Source organism: Lepisosteus oculatus, chromosome 9, assembly GCF_040954835.1.
Source record: "Lepisosteus oculatus isolate fLepOcu1 chromosome 9, fLepOcu1.hap2, whole genome shotgun sequence".
In the NCBI taxonomy this organism is placed as follows: domain Eukaryota; kingdom Metazoa; phylum Chordata; class Actinopteri; order Semionotiformes; family Lepisosteidae; genus Lepisosteus; species Lepisosteus oculatus.
Genome location: NC_090704.1, coordinates 9,519,627 through 9,544,413, shown reverse-complemented (window position 1 = coordinate 9,544,413; position 24,787 = coordinate 9,519,627). Strand labels below are relative to the sequence as shown.

The window sequence follows — 24,787 nt, the reverse complement described above, 5'->3', positions numbered from 1 at the left end:
TAATAATAATAATAATAATGGAACAAGTAATAGGTTTATTCCATGCTGAAAAAAAGAAGAAAGAGAACACAACGTTTCAGCCGTGGAGCCTTCTTCAGGTGACACCTGAAGAAGGCTCTTTTTTTCAGCATGGAATAAACCTATTACTTGTTCCTTTGCAGCCTACGCATGCTGACGCAGCTACCCACCTAATAATAATGTTTCTTTATTAGCCCTATACAATTTCTTGCATTAGGAATGCGTCTTTTCACATACCCCAGCTTTTCTCCAGGGAGACACAGACACAGAGACAGGGAGAGAAGCTTGGGGTCAGAGCACAGGGTCTGCCATTGTACAGCGCCCCTGGAGCAGTTGGGGTTAAGGGCCTTGCTCAGGGGCCCAACGGAGTAGGATTCCTCTGCCAGCCGCAGGATTTGAACTGGCAACCTTCTGGTCACAGGCCCAGATCCTTAGCCACAGAGCCACCACTCCGCCCAATTGGAGGGCCACAGAATTGGACACCCTAAAATCCAAAATATTTGGCTATTTGAATACAGTGATTTTTACTCTTATAATATTAGCATGCTACCATGATGAGAACAGAGATTGTGTTTGTTCCCATCAACAGTATCCACTACTGCAGTCAACTTTCTATTTACTGCAAGCCCTGTATCATTACCTGTAAATACTGTAAATGCAGCAGATCTAATGTAGTTTTCAGAACTGCTATGTGAAAAATAAAGCTAAGACTACAATTTGACAAGGGTAAAAGTGAATTGTCTAATGTACAATAATTACAGATTCTTCTTTTTGGGGGCGGGGGGGCTTATTATGGAATTATATTTCCATACTTTATTGTAGCCACCACAAAAAGCATGTTCAAGGTAAATGTGATTCCCATTAAACAGAACTAATGCACCAAATCTAAGCAATAAGCATTTATATTTCTGATAACACCTGCTGTCATCGTCACAAAACTAGGAATCAGCACTCACTCTCCATTCCATTTAGCTGTTAAGTAAAAAAAACCTCAAGAAAACAATTTCTTAACTTCAGAACTTAAATTTACTGTAATTCAAAATTCTTGTCATTTCTAATCTGAAATGAAAAATATGCCAAAAACATTGTAGGAAGAGAGAATACTACACTGTATACATCTATAATTTGGAGCCCATTTTGACACTAGTTATATCTTGCTAACTGCATACTCAAATCCAAAATTGATCTGTTTTCCCTGGTAAAATGCTCCTACTGAAATAGAGTTTGAGGAGATGTTTGACAGCATAAATTTCCTTTGGGTTGAGCTATTATCGCCCTATTCCTCACCTTGCAAGCTTTGGTCTTCTAGTTCTGGTCTCCTGTCTGTTCCCCCAGCCCATCTACACTCTGTGGGTGACAGGGCCTTCTCCTGTTATGCCCCAAAGCTCTGGAACTCTATCCCTAAAGATATAAGAGAGTCACCTTCTCTAAACCCCAAATCCAGACTCAAACCCTTCTTCTTTAGCAGAGCCTTTACTTAACTAGTAATGTTATTTACCCCTCTGCTACTACTGTATTCAGTACCACCATCTACTGTCTCCTCTAATTGTGTATTCTCATCATGCATATCTTGTGTTTTCGTTTATCGTTGTTGTTATCATTCTGTTTAGCGCTTTGAGAAACCAACTTTAAAGGTGCTAAATGAAATAAAGTTTATTATTATCAACTAAACACAAGACTGTGGCTTCTGTTCTCCAGACCACAGCTGCACACAAACTCAGTTAAAAATAAAAGCTGGGCTGAGTGAACTTCTTAAACATGAATTCTGCCCAATAATTTAACTCTGCAAGAAGAATTTTGTGATGAGCTACTGATCAACAGAATAGCACAGCTGGACTTTTGTTGACACCTCTGAATATCACCGACAGACCTAACATTTCTCCCCATCTAAATCTCACTAGGGCCAGCTCCTAAATCCTTAGACTGTATACATGTTCCATAGGGACCCAACTTCAGAGCGATGCTAAGAAAGGAAGCTCTAGGCTGTCAGTGGATACAGACTACACAAGCACTGACACAGGTCCAATGTTCCTTGCCACATGGGATTTTAAAACACTCATCAGAACTCCTTCCTGACCAAGCATTCTCAATTTCAATGAGTATACATTCAATGTACACATGTGAATACTGGAGAATTAAGCTCATTCTAGAACAAGTATATGTTTGATAAAGATCAAGTAATGCAAGTAATTGAATATTAACTTATCATTCGAGTGTTTATAAATGTTGATGATTGTATGTGACTGGGCGTCATAGTCAATATATTTGTAATCCATCACCCATTTGTATGTATCTTGATCAAATGATTCATACTGTACATATACTCCTGTATTTGTTTATTTAGCACTTGTCATTGTTGTAGAAAAATAGTATATTATTTTAAAAAGGTTTTCAATTATCTAAACCATACCATCATCTGGGTTGATAAAGGACCCAAAATTCTGTCACAAATTAAATGGCTTGTCTATTCTAGTCCAGTATGAAGAACCCATGCTCCTGGTCTTTAGACATCAGCAGTTACGAAATTTTAAAGAAGTGAATCCTTACAATCAAAATAGTTTTCCAGTCTTAAAATAAATCCTTACTATTGCTAAAGGTGTCTAATCTAATACTTTGAAGTTTAGTAATATACAGTATCATTTATTTTTGTGTACCTTACACTTAAACAGTATGTAACCCAAGTATCTTTGTTTAATAGACTTATTGTACTCTTTGTCAATTTTTACATTATCTTGTCACCCAAATTTATTTTTATCAGTGGGCTACCAATTATAAATAAGTGTATGACTTTAAACATAATTGCTTGGTGAAATCAGAAAAGTACTAATGAAAGATTCCAGAATAAAACTGGACTGGCTAGCCAATAACTGTACATGGCCCATGGCTGTAGGAAAGTTCAGTTTCATGAGTTCACTTTCTTCAGACTTATTCAGCAGAAATCCTATTTTCCTTATACCAGACACATTGTTGTTAACCCACATGAAATCTCTGCAATGCATACTGAGTGTTCTGTCAGAGTGGTATTTATTTTATGTAATTTAGTGCACAAAATGGTCTTGTTTGACATTTTAGTTATTTATTGACCATTGTAATGAGCTAAAACATAAGCAATAAAACAAGAAAAAAACAGACATTGTGTAATCTACTCGCTAAATATTAAGATTTTAAATAAGAGTTCAAGGTTTTGAGCCAAGTAAAAGTTAGAACAACCCATGGATCATCATCATCAAAGGGTCCAAACTCAACAGTGTTCTTGAAATACTATTTTAGAATACTCAACCAATAACAAGCCATTATACTGCATGAACATACAGTACTATGCCAGATTTTATTTTTTATTTTCAGGTGAGTATCATTAGAGACAATTACAGTGTACTTGTGTTTTGGCTCATTGTACATAGCACATAACATAGTGTTCATTATATAATAAAATATATATTTATCCCAGATGTGCAAATTAAAATCCTAGATGATGAGCATCTTATAACAAAGAATGCTATACAGTTTAAAGATGTCTTTATCAAGACTACACATGAGAGAATTTCACATAAATACCTAAATAAAATCATACATCAACTAATTATTTTCATCTTTAAAAAAAATGCAATATAATCCTCTTTTGGTATAATTGTGAGTCTGAAGCAATATATGTACTAGGTATATTTCTGTTGTATAACAGCAAATAAAAGAGATGTTGTACCAGGTATACACATGGTGTCCAAAATAATTTCCATAACCTTTCACTATAATGTTCAAGAACGTAAATACTGAGTTTATGAATAAGTGTCTCTTATGTATAATAACCTTTGTTTTAATTACAGTGCTTTTCTACTTTTATACAGTATATCTGGATTCCTTTGAATTATAGGATGTTTCCCTCAGACCAGCTTGATTCAGGTCAGAATATTGTTTCGAGAACTGAAATCAAAGCTGCTCAATTTAGACCAAAGAGAAAAAGCTGGAAACTATTGAGCTATTACTGGAATTGTTAGATATTGTTTCTCTACTACCTGTTTCTTCAAATGTTTTTTTTTATGAATTGGGGCAACATGGTGGGATGGTGGTTGAAACTACATTTGATGTATTTCCCATGTCTATGGCAGTTTTTTGTCCAACTGTTCTAGTTTCCTTCTCAACCCCAAAACCTGCTGACTAAGTTAATTTACATCTCTTCCTTGTGCTTGTATGTGTTAATGCTAACTGGCATCCCTAAGTTTACAGTCCTGGCTTGTGCCCTATGCTTAAGGGAGAGATTCCAAGATGCAGCAAACCTCACCAGGAATTACTGACTTTCAGATAATGTACTGTATAGTTGAACTGACTGGATTGAGCTATCATTGAATTTCCTTTCCCTACTAATGTATACTATAAACGTCCCAAAATAAGCATTATAAGCTCTTCAGAGGATACAGACACCACCAAACGTAGTATGGTTGTGTTGATACGCAATACACGAGCAACTGTATTACAGCACTTTTAGCTGAAGCAATTTGGCCATACAGTAAGCACGAGAAAGAAAGAGCACCTCATTTGGAACAAGAGAAGGAACTACTGCAAGGGCAGTGACTAGGAAGGTTGAGGAATGCAGAGTGTCAAATCCTGGGAAGGAAGAATTAATTATCTGTATTTATACAGAATCATGAAGTTCTATACAGTAAGTGGCTTTAGCTAGAGGCTGACTTCTGTCCTAAGCTTTTGTTTCTAAAGCTGCACATATAATATGCATAGTATGAATATATCACTAGTTTCACCTCCCCAGTGAATCTTCAAACACTCTCAGTTCCACAATAGCATCGTAACCTGGCACTGTAAAGCCTTAAAGCATCATAATACAGCACTGTAAACCTGTCTAATAAAGGAAATAAAGAAAAACTTACATACTAGCCCACTTAAATTGGTTTTCTTATCATCTTCTTAGATTTTAACTATTATTTATTTTATATCCCTTGCATTTGGATTTTGCACAGAACAGAAGAATGCCTTGTTTTTCAATGTACGCTTTCAAAATGTTTGTAATCTATCATATTTTAGGATACCAGTGATGGTTAACAAAGCCTAAAAGTAGCATAGCTAACGTCTGAACATATGGATCTCCATACTCCTGACAGCATTTATTGGACACTTTTGTGTTCATTCACAGATTTAAACATGTTACTTTTTGCGTGTCTTGTCTAAACTAATATTGGAAACTTTGCTATTTTTGGACATTCCACAAACAGCTTATGAAAGATAAAACTTCGAAGTGCATTTTCTCTTGGAAAAAAAAGTCATTTTTAATTACAAATAAACAGTGACGCTCAATCTCTTCTACACATTATCTCAAAAATAGCAACTGTCCAACAAGCATCATGAAAAGATCTTCTTTGGCAGGAGGATAACACTTTACCTTATTAAAATATGGCATGACACTTAGTAAAACTTTAGCCTGAAGCACTCTGAGCTTCCTGAAAAATGAGGAGAAAAAGTGAGTAACATTTACTGTATATACCAAACTACTTTTGGACCAATAGGGCAACGTCAAGGTTTCTTCTAAAATCTGTAGAATTATGATGCTAATAACAATTAATCTCATATGTATAAGGCTTTTTCATCTCAACAGATGCCAGTAGAATTGGTAGGGGATCCCCTTCATCCACACTGAAGTGCAGCATCCACCTGGCTGACACACAGTAGCCATTGGGAGCCAGCAGCCCCACATTGCACATCAAATGGAAAAGTGAGACATTGCTTTAGCAATTCAATTAAAGCTGAAAGTTAGGAATACCAAATTGTGCAGACCCAAAGTGGAATTTAACCAGTACACTCAGGATAGCACACTGACTCCTTCAAAACTTGTAAAAGTGATTTTACATGACTAAGTAGCCAGGACCCTGGTCAACATCTAATCTGAAGGAGGGCTCTTACTACAGAACAGTTTCCCTGGTTACCATTCAGAGCCATTGGTTTGGAAGTCCTGGGTAAGAGGGGAGAGTGCTGAAGGCTGGTCCAATAACTTACAGCAGCAAACTGCTTTTCTAGCCTTGTTCCTTGTTTAGCTTCTGAGATCTGACAGTATCAGCCTACAAGGTGGTAATGCTGCTGACAGAGCAGGCCTGTCACTGAACTCCTGTAAGAACTATTCATTTTCAGTTTATTTTGTCTCAAAAGAGCAAAATGACTGCTTTCAAAATAAAAAAGAGAGTTCACTAACAATTACAAAGGGAGCAGAGTGAAGATTCTTACTGGGAACACATGTTGAACTACAGTATTTTTCTGAAGAAAAACCATGACAAAAATTGATCTTTAAAGGTTTAAAAATAACTTACTAAAATACGTTTACTGGGCAGACATTTTGTCTTCATGCTGCTCTTTCACGTGCACGTAGAAAGATGCTACACTACATTGCTCAAAGAAGTTTGAGTTTCCTGGTACGGTATAGAGTTAACATTAGATATTACACATCACAGCACATTCCCACTCCTAAAGCCTTTAATAGTAACTTTCCCATATCACCAACCCCCTCTCCCACCCCCCACCCCCCCCCACTTCCACACTCTAATCACCACTGAGTCACTCCAGGCCCTCCAGCTGAGAGAGGCAGGCTGGTCCAGATGAAGGCTTCATTACAGCAGTGAGCCTGCCAAGCTTGATATTGGTACAACAGTGAGCCAAACAGCTATTTAAGAGCTGACATTCCAGTCCTGCCTGCCTCCTGGGGCAAATGTTCTCCTGCTTTTTGTTTGGCAAGACCAGGAGCACAAATGAGAAGAGCAAAGACACTGGCTTATAGCCACAGGAGGGTCCGGGAGAGAAAGCATCCCCTCATTCCCTTACACAAAAATGTGGCAAAATTTGTGCTACGTGTTCTTGCAGTGTGACTCTTTACTTTTACTGTCAACTCATTAATACTGTATGCAGTATATTGATCACAGCCATCAATGTTTTCTCACAAGATGATGCATATCATTCTAAACACCATGGTGCTTCGTAACTATTGTTACATTTATTTTGTATAAGCTTTGGCTCATGCATAGAATACAAAAGATAATATGACGTAAACCTGACATTAAAACTAACAAAAACTTCTTGTCCCCTGAATACCTCAGAATTCCCTATAAGAGTGCTTAATTAAAAACTAACAATGAGAGTTATTTTGCAGGAGATTTGCTAGAGCATAATGCTATAATCCATGATTCCAACAGCTTTTTTGTAGCTTCATTATTTCTAGAGAAAGCATTTTTTTGAACAAGCAGATTATCATTATGGCATTTTCATGGTGATTTGTGGGGGGATAAATAAAGCAGAAGTCATGGTGGAGTGAGAAAAAACGACCTCAGAGGAAACAGGGGTACTTCTGTTTTATTCCAATTTGTTTAAACCCCTAGCTGTTGCAAAAAGCTAGCTGTTGCGCACTGTGTGCTTTTATTTAAGATCTAAACTTTTTTTTCCTCACAAAAGCATTATTTTTACATTATTTTATTCAACTTTTTTCATCCCTTTTGCTTATTTCAGTTTTGAGGTGATAGATGAATGTCCACCTTTATCTGTACTTCACTCTGACTTAAAAAAATTAAACATCTGCTTTGGTATAAGTATCCATCTCTGCAGGCTTGTACAGTACATTGCAGTGTCTCAGATGTACTGCTGGCACACACTGCAGTAGGCCTAACTGGACATCCACTGTCCATGTGGAAAACCTGCGGGCTAGCTGTCATTCCTCGTCTCTGTACTCAAACTGCACAGTGGGCAAGCCCGTTACCTCTCAGCCTTACCGGCTTTCTGACAGCTTCTTATTTTGGAATTTGAAAAGAGCTTGGCATTTTGTTGTGTGTGTGTGCAGATTTCATTGAATGTTGCAAGCTATGGGTCAGCTGTGTCATTTCTTTTAAAGAGCACCTCTGTCCACAAGGTAGAAACAATCTGAACAATGTGAAAAGCAATTCTTTCACTCTTCTCAATTACTGTGCAAAATGACTGCTAGCACTACTTCTGACACTAGGCTGGAACTGCAAGGAATGTGGAAAGCTTACATGTGTAATCTTGTATTTCTAGGGCATGGGAAGGTGGACATAGAAAATCGCCTTTTGAAAAAGATCAGAAATGTCTCAAATGCGTACATGCACATTGTTTTTAATTTGTCTTGAATTTATCATCTTAACCTTTTTCTGACATGTGCGGCAGATGACTTTTAACATGATGTGATCCCCACAGTGATGCAGGTATTTCCAGAACAGTCTAGCCTCCGGTATTCTGATTTTGTTTTCTGCCCGGTGTGATGATGTCGTTTTGAAATGGTGTGACATGGCTCAACCTCACACAGGCACCGATATAAATTCTTTCTTTTTTTTCACCATGAGTATAATACTGCAAAACCTGGAAGGCAGATTCGCTCACCTAGGTGTTATGCATTTTGGAGTGGTTAAGTTCTGTTTGGTATTCACTTTCTAATACAACAAAGTGTCCTTAATGTAATGTACTGTAATTATCAATGAAGTAGTACATAGTACAGTATGTGCAAACCTAAAAGTTATATTTTTCTCATGTGTCAGCAAACATGCTATTGCCTGATAAAGACCTATAATGTAATGTTATGAACAAGGTATACTGGTGATAGTCCATTCATTTACGGCCACAAAAATGAAGATGAAAAATATTGTTTAGACAGGCTGCACAATATATGCATTGGACTGCTTTATTACCACTTTCCCGGATAACTGCTTAACAGATGCTAACCATTTCCCAGGATTGACTTGATAGCATTTATCACAAGTTACGCAATAAATATACACTGACACTTCACATGAAGCAGTTCATAAAGAAAAGTGAAAGGAAATGGCCTTATTAAACATGTGTAAATACACTAGTACTCAAAGTTATGGGAACACATATAAATTTAACTGAAATCCTTCTCCATTGGGTCATACGAAGTTTTGAAATGAAAAAAATAAAGCTGACCGTTTATTGAACTTTAATCTCGGCTACTCCCATGAACCTCTAACTTCTTTTAAAGGAATGCCCACTCTTCTCACAGTCAGAAGTCTATAGTGCCTTCTTAAAATTTCACAAGAGAATCATATAAAAACAAAGAAACATCCCAGCAGTTTGTTTTTTTTTTAAGACAGAGCCTGAAAAAATATGGATAGGGAATGCATGATGAGTAACTTATGGTGGCTCCAGGGAAGGTGTAAAACATAATATTGTCAATGTACCTCTGTAATTACCCTTAACAAGGAAGGAAACTGCAAGAAAAACAAATGTTATTTTTAATAAAGTACAGAGTATAGACAACAGATATAGAAGAAATAGCAGCAATGCAAAACAATGGGTCAGGGCAGAGTTTAAAGTTAATCATTTGCAAGCCTATACTTGTCATGTTCTTGATTTTTAGAAATCCCACAGCATGAAAGAAAACAGTAAGGGGACATTACTAATAAGCTTGCATGATGGGCAGACAGCTGGAATATTTTTGCTCACACAAGAGAACACCTAAAATATCTGGAATGGGTGCTGAACCATGAAGATTAATCATAGGAGTAATGGTGAAGATAAAAAATGTTTAAATGTATAAGTGCCAAGTAGAGGAGAGCATCTGAGCAGCAAAACAACTGAGAAATTGTCAGACTGTTGTACAAAACTTACAGAAAACACCGGTCATGTGAAGCTTAGTGATACTTTGCAAAAACATGATGCATACAATGTGTAAACAGTATATTTACATATATTTTGTCTTTATGTATGTAAAATGTTGTAACATGCATGCCATTCAAATCTTAATTCTCCAGCCTCTGACCATTCAGACTATGAACCACATCTTCAATGAAATGCCATAGGGTGAGCATGACAGAAAAGACAAAAAGAAGATTACAACCAGCACAAATATGCTCTAGGATAAAATTAGGTGTATTCAGATGAACTGTTATAACTGACAAACTGCTCAGATTGTGGACAGCAATGATTGTTAACAAACTGGTCCTAATGACAGTACAGTATATCTTCTGCTAGCATGTACTGTACATATAAATGTTCCAAGTATACACATAAATCATCTTGTAATCTTGTACTAAAAAATATACATGCATTTAGTATGTTCTTATAATGTTTTACAAAAATATGTATTTAGTACAACCCGTGAAGATACACTGTTTTACATTAATTTGTAAACAAAACTTTTCTGTTGGATAGAGTTCACTTTAAAATGGGTTTTAATTGGGGGAAAAAGGAACGAAAAGCTGTTTTCCACATCCCTACTCTCGTTATTAGAGACAGCTGTGACAGTCTTGGGAAATGTAACTCTGCCCACAGAAAGTCAGCCTTGGCATACTTGACCTTTCATAGCTTTGTACTATAGTGTGACACAAGCAATGAGAACAAAAGTAACAGTACTTCACTGTGCATTTATTTAGTTATTTTAAACAGAAGCTTTCTTGTTCTGGCAAATGAAACATACTGTAGTCCCTTTGCAGGCACTCAAAATACACTGAACAAGTCACTGCTTAACCTATACTACAGTATATTCAACCTTTCTGGATAACAAATAAAGTGTAGTGATTCAAACACAGGAAATTGGATTAAATTTGATATACACACCTTATAAGTAGTGTCTTTTCCCCTATTATATTCTTTTTATTTTTCATAAATACAATCCATTATTCCTATGTGTATATTGTTAAAATCCACAGCCTACTAAAATCCATTACATTCTGCAGGGAAAAAACACTATTGCGGTTAAATTAAATTTCCTTTAAGTTCATACTAAGTGTATTTATGTTCCTGCTTTGTTGCAAATCCGATATAATTTTGTTGATAGCTGATAAGGATTGAAACCTTTAAGCCCAGGGAAAAGCCCCCACTGTCAAGTGATTAAAGTTATTGAGGCAGCAAAGAATAAAAGTGTCTCAGTGAGACTTAGGTGCTGCATTATAGATTACAGAAGGAGGAAGAACAAAGATGTTTACAAAAGTGAACAAAAGGTTTCGTTGAGCAAGAAAGAATAAATATTCCATTAGACACTGCAATGTGAAGTGTTAAAATAAGCACATTTGTTTACGGAACAAAATATTTATTTCAGTTCAGTGTTTCCATTGGCTGAATATACAGTATATGTGCCTAGCTGGACAGATTAATTAAAAAACAAAGTAATTCATATTTCCATTCAATTCTTTCAAAGCAATTAGTTACACATTACTTTGCAATTCAATAAAATATCACAAATTAGTGGCTCTTTTTTCTGAAATAAATATTAATTGTGGATTAATATTAATGATAAAAAAGGAAACCTCACATTTAAGCACTGTAATATAAATGTACAGTAGATTGTTTCAAGTAGGCTTCATTACCTACACATCATTTAAGTGGATGCAAGAAAATTCAGAGGTATAAAAAAAAATACTTACTGTACAAATGTGTCATTTTAAAATTCCAGTACACTAAAATGTATTAAATGTAAAGCAAATACAAGAAAAAAATAGTATTTCTTATGAAGCCTCAGTAAAACTACTTTTTGATCACAGGGTCATAAATGTACATCATAAAAGATGTAAATTGCATTTTTTTCAGTTCACATGTAAAGTCTTTCTCAGAGTATAACTCACCTTCCCCACAAGTTCAGACACCTTGAGAATGGGCTTGCCTTTCTGATGGCATTGGGTAGGAGGGGACTGTCCATCCCAGTCCTTCAGCTCCTCGATGCTCTCTAGGTAGAGCAGGGCCTTCAGCCCTGTGCAGTAATCCTCAATCAGTGTGAAGTCCTGATTCTGAACAGCACTGCACACCTATCAACACAGAATTGCATACTAGTGAGGCATGGAAAAGGTACAGAAGGAAATAATGTAGAATGTTATGGTCTTGGCTCCTTGGGGAAATATGGATTATACAGTCTTGAAAAACTCTGGGAAAACTGAAACGGTTATACAGCATCCACGAGATGCTTCTGTGAAGCACTTTTTCTGGCACAAAGAGAGACAAGAAGAGCAGTTGCAGGCAGCTAGTGTACAGTGCATGTCATGGTAGTCTGACCTCTTATGATTTTAAATGCCATTGACTTCTATCTTCTTGATTTATCAATATAAACATTTTTAATAAAGACCTCCTAATAGATGCATTGCCTGTGAAACAAAAAAATAAACTGGTTGTAGTTGGCTTAATCCAAACCCGAACCCTAAATGTAGAATTCTAAAAAGAAGTAGCTCTACCCCCTGTTGTTGAAACTAATTTTGCTAGCCCAGTGTGCAGAACAGGAGCAAAGGCAACTTTTCCATGGATAAGGCTTGTGAAAAGCAGAGAATTGGGGTGCTGAAGAGCAAATTAATGAACACTATCAGAACTGGGATGAGATGTCATATTAGCATAGGACCTGTGTTGATGCTTTTGATTGATGGGTGGAGTATGCTTTCAGGAATAACTCCTTAGTTTCCATTCTTGGATCCTTAGTTGAAGTAATCATTAAATGAATCGCTTGCTTAAACAGAATGATTCATTTGTACAAGAACAGTTTATTGGTAGCAGTGATTTATTTGTTCATAAATCTATGTGGTAGCATACTACTTCTAAAATATATTTATTTTAATAATATGACCTCCTTGAACCTAAGCCACTGGAAACAATGAGAAATAATTAAGTCATGAACTTATGATTCACATCAAAAACAGATGAAGGAAAAACTAGACATCACTGCTTTAATTTTAAAAATATTCCTTCTCATGAAACACAACCACCATTTGAAATGCAGAACATCAGACAAAAGAGAAGAATATTGACTAGCATAAAAGGAAATTAGAGAGATATTGTGATATATGTACTTCCTTTCCAGAGGAAAGGAAGTACATATAGGAAGCATTCTCTGGAAAAAGCATTCCAGAGAACGCTTATTAGAATTACAGTATACCCTGTTTTTTTATGCCCTATGGTGGGTTTTATCAAAGATTTATCAAATCTACTTCTTACAAATGAGATGCTTAAGCCAGCAATTTCTTCATTACTAGCTTGTTCAGATAGTCCTTGGAAATGTGGTGCTGTTTGCCGTTTCTCCTTATATACAAGGTGAAGAATCTGCTATTTGTCTCTGTCTAATCACTCACAATAAAGCTATTTTATAAAAAAATATATACATTTTGTAGCACAACTTACATTGCTCTGCTGAGACAAATGTCTGTACCAAATAAATTTCATTATTACCACAAATGGGTGCAGTTGTTTTTAGCCTGTACGTTGTATTGCTTAAGTTTGACCTAAAGCTAACTGAAAAAGAATGCAAAATATAAATGGTGTGATACTGTAATTTTTGGTGGTGTTACTTTAGGGAACCAGCAATGTCAATGAACATAAAGGAACTTCAGAAAACAAAGCTATCTCACAACAAAAATGTGTTCGGAAATTAAGAATTTCACAACTTGATCAAAACATTGAAAGAGTATCGAACAACACATTGTACTGCCAACAACATTTGCTTGAGTACTACTGTTCAGACTAAGCAAGACGTCTTAGAAGTGAGAGAAAATGGGAATGTTTGACAGGCAGCCACACATCTATTTTAAACATCTCTGCAACTGTTATATGAAAAAAAGAACAAAAATATCCTGCAACACTGACAGCAATATGGTATCAGGAAATTAAACAGAAAATACATCTGTACATTCAGAGTCATAACACCTTAATGTCTTATCGTCTACTGTATACTAAAGGTTTTTTCTCTGATGCCAAATCTGTAAAATATCTAGGAAATCTTATTTCTTGTTACATTTACAGCTGTTCTATTTATTTAAAAAGAAATTTCAGAGTGAAAGCCCCATGCAGAGATAATAGATTTATTTACTCTAATCACTTCTTGTTCACAGCAATGTTTTCATTAGTATTCTGATTTGCATAGAACTTACTATTGAGAGCTGTTAAGACAGGAGTATGTCTATATGCGTATTGTTAAAAATTTTGTAATTCTGAAAACAAAAGCAGAACTAGGTGAGAATAAGGCAAAATATAAGAGGGACAATTTAACAATTCACTTATAAATATGCCAATGATGAGCCTGGCTAGAAAAGCAGTCTTCACATTAAGAGGTAACTAAACATTGCCTGTTGTTATTAAAATTCAAGGCTCAAAACACTGAAATAGTTTATTTGAAAAGGGGGTGTGGGGAGCAGATTCATAAAATAAGCTCATGAGCATATCTCTATAAAGCTCATTTATATTAGACAAATTCTATTTCTCCAGAGAAATACAGTAAGCATTAATTAGAGTTTTTATACCTCCCACAGACTAAGAGATTTTACAGCAATTATTGGCGTCAACTGATTTTTTCTAAAGGTTGTTTAAGTGTAAACATGAATTTCATTCTAACTTAGAAACAGCTATGAAGTCTAAAGTAATATACTCTAGCTTCATCCTTATATCCCATAGTAACTATCACCACCATATTTATAATCATATCATGTCTTAGTAGCCAAAAAGTAGTAAGATTTGTGACATTTTCAACATTAACACAATTATTTGTTGAAATATGTTCACTTTTGTTTTAGAATCAGCGAAGCATGAACTAAGTTCAGCCACTGCTTATTTGCATTCTGCCTTAAGACTCAAGATCCAGAAAACACAGGGTGTGTCTCCAAAATGGTCTATGCATAAATCTTGCTGTTATAGCTGAAGCACTCCATTCATTTGCTTCAAAACATCAAAGATGTGGTGCCCTCGTACATTGCATTTAGTACTAATGTAACTGACTCCCAGAATAAATCGAAGTGAGAATTTCTAACTAGTTTCCAGGCAATTGAGACAGCAGGCTCTTTTATCTGCTCTGTAACTCTGGCAATGCATTGATATAAACTCCTTCTGAGATCTCAAATGCTTTTATATTCCCTGGTCTCTCTGACAGCTTTTTTATTTCAAGTGATAAAATTCTAGCATTTAGCAGAACACCATCTCACTTCCACCCAAAATGTGAAAGTTTAATACAGCCAAACAACAAAATGGTACTTAAAGCAAGTTTTTGCAGTCTTTTGTAGTCTCAAATGTGATAACAGATGCACATCTACTTTTCTAGTAAAGGATGGTGCATAATTTGGGGGTGGCTTAATAGACAGCATAAACTGACATTTTACAATATGGGAGAATCAGAAGCAGATAGATATGCAATATCTAATATATTGTTTTTGAAAGGTACAAATGGTTAGAGAAATGAAAGTAGTAATCACTACTAAAGCCATTCTTATACAATATTTAAAAATGTTCTATACTGAAAAGATGTCATCTTAAGAATTAATAACTTTAAAGTTATGTGAAGACAAATATGCTGATCTTGCAATTAATTTTGAACATATAAAAAAATGTGTTATGTTACTATTCTGCCCATCTAGCCTGTTTGGTAATCAGTAAGTAAGTGATCTGAGAAAGATGCAGTAATTTCTTGAAAAAAGCCAGGGTATCGGCTTCAACAACATAGCTGGATATCTTATTACATACTGTATTCTCACAACCCCCTGTGTAAAAAAGCATTTCCTTTTATCAGATTTAAATGCACTTCCACGTAGCTTCCACTTGTGACTTCTGGTTCGTGTTTCGCTGTTCATACTGAAGAAGTTCACGGGTTTGACTTTGTTAATCCCTTTGAGGACTTTGAACGTGGATCAGGTCCAATTATAGTAATCTCTATTTGAGACTTAAAAGATTCAGTTCTTCCAACCTGTCAGTGTAGGACATTTGTTTTACCTCTGGACTGATTCTAGGGCCGCATTATCTTTATTTTAACATTCTGACCCAAATTGTACACAAGAGTCTTATTGAGGCATTACTAGTGCATTGTACATGTTAACATCCCTTGATTTCAATTCTGTTATTTTAAATAAAGACAGTATCCTTTGTTCACCTTATTACTGCTTTAACACATTATCAAGATGTAAATGCTGTATCAACATCAGTAAACACCTACTGTACAAGTAAAGTAAGTCTTTTTCATACATACATCTCCTTCAAGCTCAGCATTTCTCATTTTGGCTTTATAGTTTATGTTTTTGCCTACTGTGTGCAATATTCTACACTTGTTGACATTAAACATAATCTGCCTGCTGTTTGCACAGTCTTAGATGTTATCTTAATCCTTTTCAATTTCATGTGTTGGTTCAACAATGTTTGCTAATCCTCCTATTTTGCTATTGTTTGCAAACTTGACTATAATACTAACTATACCATCTACTGTTGATATACAATATACTGTAGATTATCAATATTAATTAAGAGAAGCAGTGGTTCTAGTACAGTCCCCTGTGATACACCACTAATTACTAATTATCACTGAGTATCTATATTATCCCCTTATTTCCTTTTTACCCACTTTTTTACCACTTTCTCATTTTATACGTAACTTCATCAAAAGCCTTCTGAAAATCTAAAAACAGCAAGCTGTATGCCCTGTGTGTGTTCATTACTGTTGTTGTTTGTTAAAAAAACTCCCTTTACACTCCGTTCTTCTAAAAATATTACAGTACATTCAAGTCCTATTCTCTCCTGTTGTCTGCCTCAATTATTCATTTTATTTGCTTGCACTTTTAAAGTCGCAATGTCAAATGCAAAATGGATTTGTGTGAGAGAAAAATGGCCTTACTTCTTTACAAAGTCTAAGAATATGATCTTCAGAATATCTGCACGGTGATTCTTGAAAAGTTTTACGGCTAACACCCACCACATCACCATACCACCTTATCATCAGTTACCTCAGATTTTCACACAACCCTTTTTGCTCACATTACAAATTACAAATGATTACATTTGTACAGATGTATCTTTCTCCTCAGTTATCTGTAGCTTGTCTGAATATAAGTAGACCACATCGATTATTGTGCCAAACATCTTCCCTCACTGTACAGCTAGATCATGTGCTATGAAGTACTTGGATTTCATAATCTAACAAGGGCTCTATACAATCAACTTGTTACGAATGCTTATGTGTTACTGTAGTTTTAAGGCATCAACCATTTGGGAAATAGGCGGATACACTCGAACAGTGATATTTAAACTTGTTAAATTTTGCTTGACGGAAACTGAACTCTAAAAATTGATTGAATTTGAATCTAATCACATAGAGCTTTCCAAGTGGCCATTTGATATATGTAGGGATGAAATAAGCATCTTCTACAAGCTAGCCAACAATTGTGTTTTATTGTTTCTGTCTTTCCTGTAAGTCAGTAAGAAATAATTGCTAAGAATACCTATGAAAAAGGGCTAGAGAAGCCATTGGTCTCACCAAGCAGGGCAAAACCTCCTGAGGTAATTGCAAATGAATTTTTTTAGTAATGAATTAACTCCAGAGTATTGATCTATAAGTGGATCATGTCATCTCCTCAGTAAAGCATGTGCTTCGTAATTCTGCACAGTGTTGATAGTCTTGTTCCAATTACACTTTTATACATTTTAAAAGAGTAATGTCCAGCAGCCACATCTTGGCTGGTATCTGTCCTTACGTGCTGTATGGAAAGGTTTCCATTTTTCTTTTTTTTCAGATGGAAAAACAGGAACAATTATTTTCAGCTTTAGTTAGTAGCTAAAAATTCAGCTATTGACCTTGAATTTTAACCTTATCCTCAACAGTGCTATTTATTTGGGTTACAGTTGTAGCATTGTGGGATGTGGAGAAGCTGTATCACTGCCCATTTGCTGAATGAGCCAGAAAGAAGCTACAGTACAAACTACAATTTCAAGAATCCTGTCCCTTCAAAGTACTCGGCAATCATGATGAAGTGTCTGCAATATATAAAAGGCAGGGAAATATAGTTTTCTGATGTCATGCAGGAGACCGGAACAGAAATGTATGGGTGTAAACTGTTATTTTCTACACTGGAGTTGGAAGAGATCTATGACAGTTAGAGAAGGAAGTCTGTCTGACTGAAGACTGAGGGGACTGTGGGAAGTAAATGTATTCTGTTGAGACTCTGACAGTGGGACAGGGAAAAAAAAAGAAAGAAAGAGCCTTCCTCAGGGAGGAATTAGAAAGCAAACACTAGTGTTCTAGTGTGAACCAACTTGGAGTGACAAGAAACTGAGGGGAAGAAAGATATGATAGATCATTTTGCCACCGGACTTTTGATTTAAAGCAAAGAGTGTTTGAGGTTTGAGGGTTGAAACCCAGACTGACTGTCCCATGCTGAAAGAGGAACTCAATAAGTGACTTAACTAAACAGAACAAGGTTTTTTTTTTTTCATTTTATGGCTGAACTGATGCTGCTCTTATGTAACACATACATAAAGGACTGTCCTGTTTAATTAACTCCTTTGTCAGACTGCACAAGTATCAGTATCCCAAAATAGACACCTATATTAACTTTCTGGTGTAAACTGGGACGTAACACATACATCACTGAATATACAGTGAGCTCAATAATTATTGGCACTCTCGATAAAGCTGTACAAAAAAGCTGTAAAAAACAAACAGCACAGATAATGAGCTACATTTTATGCCCCAGAAAATGAGAAGACTACAGGCTTTTAGAAAACTACTTTTATTCTCATGCAATTAGAACACATTTTATATGGCTTTTTTTGTAAATCTGAAGGGTGTCAATAATTATGATAATGTATGGTCCAATATGGCACTTTATAATAAAGACAAAAATGTGTGGAAATAGTTTTACATTCTGTTTTTGGGCTTTTCAAATAATGTTGTCTTTAATAAGAGTAAGTATGTTTGGGAAGAATTATCATTTCCATATTTATAATACACAGTAAATGTTGTGCAGAAGGAATTGGGATGTGCTGTATGGTTTATTCTCTCTCTTCATAAAAACGTGCTAAAATCCTTAACTGAAGAAAGTAAATGAAGTTGCTTGATAAGTGAAATGGCACCCTAATTTGAAACATTCATGACTTTTTCAAGCATCAGGGTTCATACTGTATATGTTTTTGGTAAAGACAAACCTATATGAGGTTTTTGCCAACTAGGATTATGGCACAAACAAGGCTTTGGCTATTTCTAAATGTATGGTAAAATAAATAATCACAGTTTACAACAATAAAGGAGTTCACATAAATAGGCTGGAGATTGCTTATCTTGATTAGTAGAGCTCATGATGGGACATTGAATTCAGTAAAATATGTTTTGAAGTTTCTGTTGATTAATGCAATTTGTGAATGTCCTATACATTTTCACTGAAATCCTGTGATACATACAAGTTCACATTTCTCAATGACATGTCAGTACACTGGCGCCAGGTCATGACAGTTTGATTTCTTTCCGATTTGAGATTCCATTATTTTAAAAAAAAAACAATATCTTAAAAGGTTTTGTGAATTTAAGTTGATTGACATCTCTTGAAATCCCACTCACTGCCCACGGTAATTTTCCATTCAGCTCCGATTAGCTCTGCTTTGCAAGGGAATGTGAGTAAACAGGAAAAAAATGAAAGCAGGGATTTTGCAAAGTCCCTAAATATTTCAGTAAATAGGTTAAATCATTGTTTAAATATAGGGGTTCACATTTGTATTGAAATATATGCAGTATATAGCCACATTTCCAAATTTTTATTCATGTATCCCTTACAATTAAAAGACTGTATATATGAAGCAAAAAATAAAATAAAAGCTAATAATAGAGCCCTGAACCTTAAAAGGACTAATCCATTTAGGAGGAAGATACTGTAGCTGGTCCAGTGTTGTTTAAAACAAAACATTGACATAGGTCATAGATGTTTGTCAGGGCATAAATACCACAAAAATGATAACTAAACATACACTGTATGTATACATTTATGCATACTAAAACAATACTGCAATTTGTAGTCTGACATCTATTGCAACCGTTATTTTCAAACTGTGAGTAGCTTAACCCATAATAAAGTAATCCAAAAAAGTGATCCTAAAGAAAATTCTACCTAATTAGTCAAAAAAGATGTTTTGCTAATTACAACATAATGAATTAGTGATTTCTTTTCCTTCCCACTTTCCCTTGAGTGCCAGACAAATGAGTTACCAGTGGATGCAGATCAGGCCTTTTACTTCAATAGTTCCTTAATCACCTACAGGCATTTGGAATGTTTGAAGGGACACAAAAGAGTCAAGACCTCTTCCTTATGTCTTTGTAAAACAAGGCCAAAGCTCAGATTAAATGAAAAATTTCAACCCACCTGCCAGCAGCCAATTGTAGAAGTGCCACTTGATGGAGGCTATCTGCTCACCAGAGGCTTCTTGCATCTCTCAGATCTAAAGCCCCTTTAAGTTACTGTTTTTTTTTACAATTGATTGGTGAGTGAAGGACTGAATTTAATGCAGGCCCAAACCACATTTTAGGACAAATTAATCTTGCATAAAAATTTAATAGCAAAGACTTTACAGCCTAGTTTCAAAAGCTCCTACATAAATATATACCAGAATATACAGTAAAAGATTTATCAGCAAAAAATATATATTTCCTCAAAAGAAAAAAATACAGCAGAATGGAATATACTGAAAAATGGTTTTGATTGCAGATTTAATTGTGTCCTCGTTTTGTGAACTGGAAAATCCTGAAAAGGAAGATTACTGTTGTTCACAAACACCCTCTGCAGAAGATTAAATAAATATTTGCCTTCCTTACACATGAAGCAAATAACCTACAGTATAACCACATTTTTAAAAAGGTAATTATATTTACACAGCACTAAAATGTTACACATGCAGCAGCCAAGTCAGGCAGAAAAGGTTTTTTATTTACCATACTGTACAAACCTATTTGCTGAATATTGGACTGTCTGTATTATAAATAAACATTTGACAAAATAAGAAGGAGAAAACTGCTCCTTTTCTAAACCCCTTTTCTATTTATATGAATTTTAAGAAAATGAATTTTATAAGCTTTTAAATCTAAATACCCAATAAAGAAAATCTCATTGTAATAAAGTTTCACTTTTTTGCAAAGCCTTTTGCAGAAAGACTTATGAAGCCTCCCCAGATCATACAGGTTAAGATCTTGCTATGTGTATTTAGGGGAAAAGGTTTAAAAGAATTAAAATGTATTCAAAACTGAGAAGGTATTTATTCTCAAAGTACTACTGTTCTTTGCACATGCTGGGTCTGAAATAAACTATCATAACAGGTACAAAAAAGGATATGAAGCTTGAGTTTAGGCTCTAAAGCAGTTACAAACTTTCTCATACCCTTCTCTAAAGTTAATTGTTTTTTATACTATGAGCTTCATCAAAAACAGTGGACTATCTATCTTGACAAAAAGAAAACTACACATCTTTTCATTAAAGTTTTATGAAGGGTAATCATAGAACAGGCTGAGAAAGCACAGATTCTCTGAAATAAAATACTGAATGAGAAAGGCCCTGTAACTACCTCATAGTCCTTCATTTACAACTCCCAGTCCCTACAGTACGTACAAAACTAGCACATAAAAGCAAATTACTTGGACTATTTTCTCTATTGAAATGGTGAATTGAATTAAAAGTTACCTGCAATACTGAAGCACCGGCTTGAAGAAATTGCAATCCAGCCTCAGCTGAATCAATTCCTCCGGTTGCTAGGATAGGAAACCCTGGCAAAGCCCTGGCAATGGCAGACACTGCCCGAAGTGCTATTGGTCTAATGGCATTTCCTGCACAAAATTAAAAGAAGAAAATGTTTACGTTAATCAAAATACCCACATGGCAGTCTTTGATGTTCCCCTGTGCAATAATTGAATACTTTGATTTAATAATGTAATTTCATTTTTAATTATTTATCAATGAAACACTTTGCATCCTTTTAATGTCTTGTCATGCAAAGGATTTATGCTGTCCGCGAATATTCTTTTCTTCTTTAATTCCCATAGATGCCAGGTGTTTAATATTCTAGGAGTAACTCCTTTTTTTTTTCTCTACAGAAGGAACAGGCCTGCGTTTAAAAAAAAAAAACATATTTCATTTCATCAGCTTCTAGGCTCCACTTCCTCATTTTCCATATTCAAACCTACAGGATCAATACCAGACTCTAGTGAAGATTTATACCTCATTTTACAGATTTTGATTACTGCTGGTTTTAGAAACTACTAACACCATTCCTGTTATGCAATTGTCACAATGTGAATACATTTGTATTGCCTGCAAGATTTAGTAAGCAGTAATAAGATCGTGTTAATACATGTTTATCAAACATTAGTGAGGTAATACTCCACTAAGTATTTTTACATGCTTTACATAATGCAACAGTAGGCCAACCCAGATTGCTGGTAATCAGGGTCTATGAAAGCAGTTGTCAACATTTTTAAGAAGAGATTGAGGTGGCACTGGGGGAATTTGGTTATTGAACTAAAAGTGTGCATTTTTAATGGACTTCACACCAATGGGCTGCATTGTGCCCTTCATTTAAAACAAATTCTGCTCAGGAAAATAAATCTTAAAGAAGAAATGAAAGCTTCAGTATGTTGTGCAGAGACTGTTGTTTCTTCTAATATTAGTACATAATTTATTTACCTGTGCTCCAATGTCCCTAATGAATTAAAGCCTCTACTCCAATCATGCTGACAGATGGAAGTGTTTATCACATTAGATTTAACCTTGTTTAGCAAACAGGTTTCCTTTCATTGATCACAGCTACACATTGTCTACACTAATTTTGCTTTCTTGCCTCAAAAGTCCTGTTGCAGGACTTCAGAGAATGACAGCTTTACTGTGCATCATAAACAAGTTTATTATTAACATAATACTAAAAAGGGGAAGGCAGATTGAGTCACAAGACTTACTTTTATATCATATTTGAGTGGTTAATGGTCAAAATACCTCTGTTTTCTGTTTCTTTGAATCAGTGGTTCTTCGAGTTGAATTATTCATTAAAACGCTATTGTAATATCTCATTAATTTCCAAATGTAGCAGCATAAATAAGAATAGCATTTGGAAGGCAAATTCAAAATGAGAACATCCTCTTACTTAATCTATTTCATATAGATGGTGTATCAGACACTAGTGAATGGTGATATATAACTGTTGCCCCACAGGGGTGGTGAGCTAAACATGTATTCTGGATAATGCTGACAGGAAAGGGCAAGCAGATGGAAATCAGAGCTAATAACTGCACTCACCACGTCTGTGGCTTTTAACATTTTTTGCACTCTGGTTATAAACCTTGCTTGAGGATCATGAAGTAGAAAATACATTGCTGGCCTCTGACTATAAGAAACCCATAAGCTACTTATACACCTCACATTGACAAAATCTAAAGGGCAAGCCATTTCACAAAAATCCAGCAGTGCCATACAGGTATTGCACAGACTTTTTATATTCATAATATGCTGTCTTATATCTAAGTGATATTAAAACTTTTTCTAAGACTACATACGGGCACAGAGTAGAGTAAGAGATGACAGTTTAATTAGACATGTTTATAGTCCTCTTATTACTATGAAAATGATATTATCAACCAGTCAACTTCAAGTAAATAAATGGTCCCTTCTGACAGTAGATACCTGTATCTCCTTTATTACCGCTCTATTGCTATGCATGCTAACCACCAGAAATCTCAAATTATATATTTAAGCTTACAAAGCGTATGGATCCAATGGTGTTATGTTTTTTATTTCAGTTTGAAATGTTTTACTGAGTCGAATGATGATAAATTAGAAAGTTAAGGACAAGACACTGTGCATTGTTCTGTTCTGTCCATGCAGTGTTTTTTTTTTTTACAGAAATACAATTATATGGTGATCTTCAACTGAACTTTTAACTATACTGCTTGAAGATAAAAGTTAATCCTGATTAATCTGTTTGCTACAGCAGGTAGTATAAAAATGTTTACTTGGATGTGTAAAGAAACTAATTACGGCACTCATGGGCAACACCTGGCAATGAGTTAACTAGATTTCATTAGGAATTGTCATAGATGAGCTACCACAACATTTCATATTGGTTTCTTCTCATCCAACCCAAACTATTAATAACAGATAATAACTAAAAAGTCCTTACAACTTTTATGGACACTCCACTCAAAGAACTTTACAGGAAATGGGGACTCCCCTCCACCACCACTACTGTGTAGCATCCACCAAGATGATGCAACGGCAACTAAGTCCATTCAGTATGCTCATCACACATCAGCTATCAGTGGGGAGGAGAACAGAGTGATGAATCCAGATTACAGATGGGGGTTATTAGGAGGCCCTGATTGGCATAAAGATAAAGTTATTATATCTGTACAAAACACTAGTGTCAGTAAATTGTTGATGCTCTTAATTGTAGAATTCTAGGACTTAAACAGCAGTGCAGCTCTTTAGAAAACATTATTACCATATTGCAGGGGTGAAGTGGGTGGCACAAAGGCTTTGTGTTTAGCACTGCTGTCTCACAGTTTTAGGGTTTGGGGTTCAGGTCTGGACTGGAGTTCTTGCCTGTATGATGCTTGCTTGTCCTCTCAATTCTCATGTGCTGAGTAGTAATATTTTTTCCACCAGAAGGAATTTCTTCAAAAGACAAGCATCAAACACTTGATTAGCTACTCTAAATTACCCCCCTAGGGTTTTAATGAAGTGTTACTTCTGTTTACTTTAACTTCACCCCTTTTTCCAGTGTAATTTTAAAAGAGCCTTTCTAATTTGTATATCAATGCATTATAAAGGTACTAACACTCATAACTGTAGGAGCTGCATTTGCCTGAAAGCATAAGATTCTGGTTGTTAGAACGGAACATGTAATGAGGATTTTACAGCACTAACTGGGTTAGAAATAAATACTTTATCACATACACAAAAAACAAGCGAGTGTACCTCTGATCGTAAATCCACAAGTGGAAAACATTGAAATAGTTGTGAGAAAATACTGTCGAACTACCGTGAACATTGTGGCTTGTAAATCATCTGTTATGGCA

General features: G+C 35.4%; 1 protein-coding gene across 1 annotated transcript in view; it reads right to left on the bottom strand.

Moving 5' to 3' along the window:
• Positions 1-24,787, bottom strand: part of LOC102688311 (dihydropyrimidine dehydrogenase [NADP(+)]) — a 201,412-nt gene that overhangs the window by 19,366 nt on the left and 157,259 nt on the right. The window contains exons 19-20 of the mRNA XM_006634975.3: positions 21,405-21,547; positions 11,589-11,768 (exon numbers count right to left, since the gene is read on the bottom strand). Of these exons, the coding sequence (XP_006635038.2) occupies positions 11,589-11,768; positions 21,405-21,547 (323 nt within the window). The remainder of the gene's footprint in view (positions 1-11,588; positions 11,769-21,404; positions 21,548-24,787) is intronic.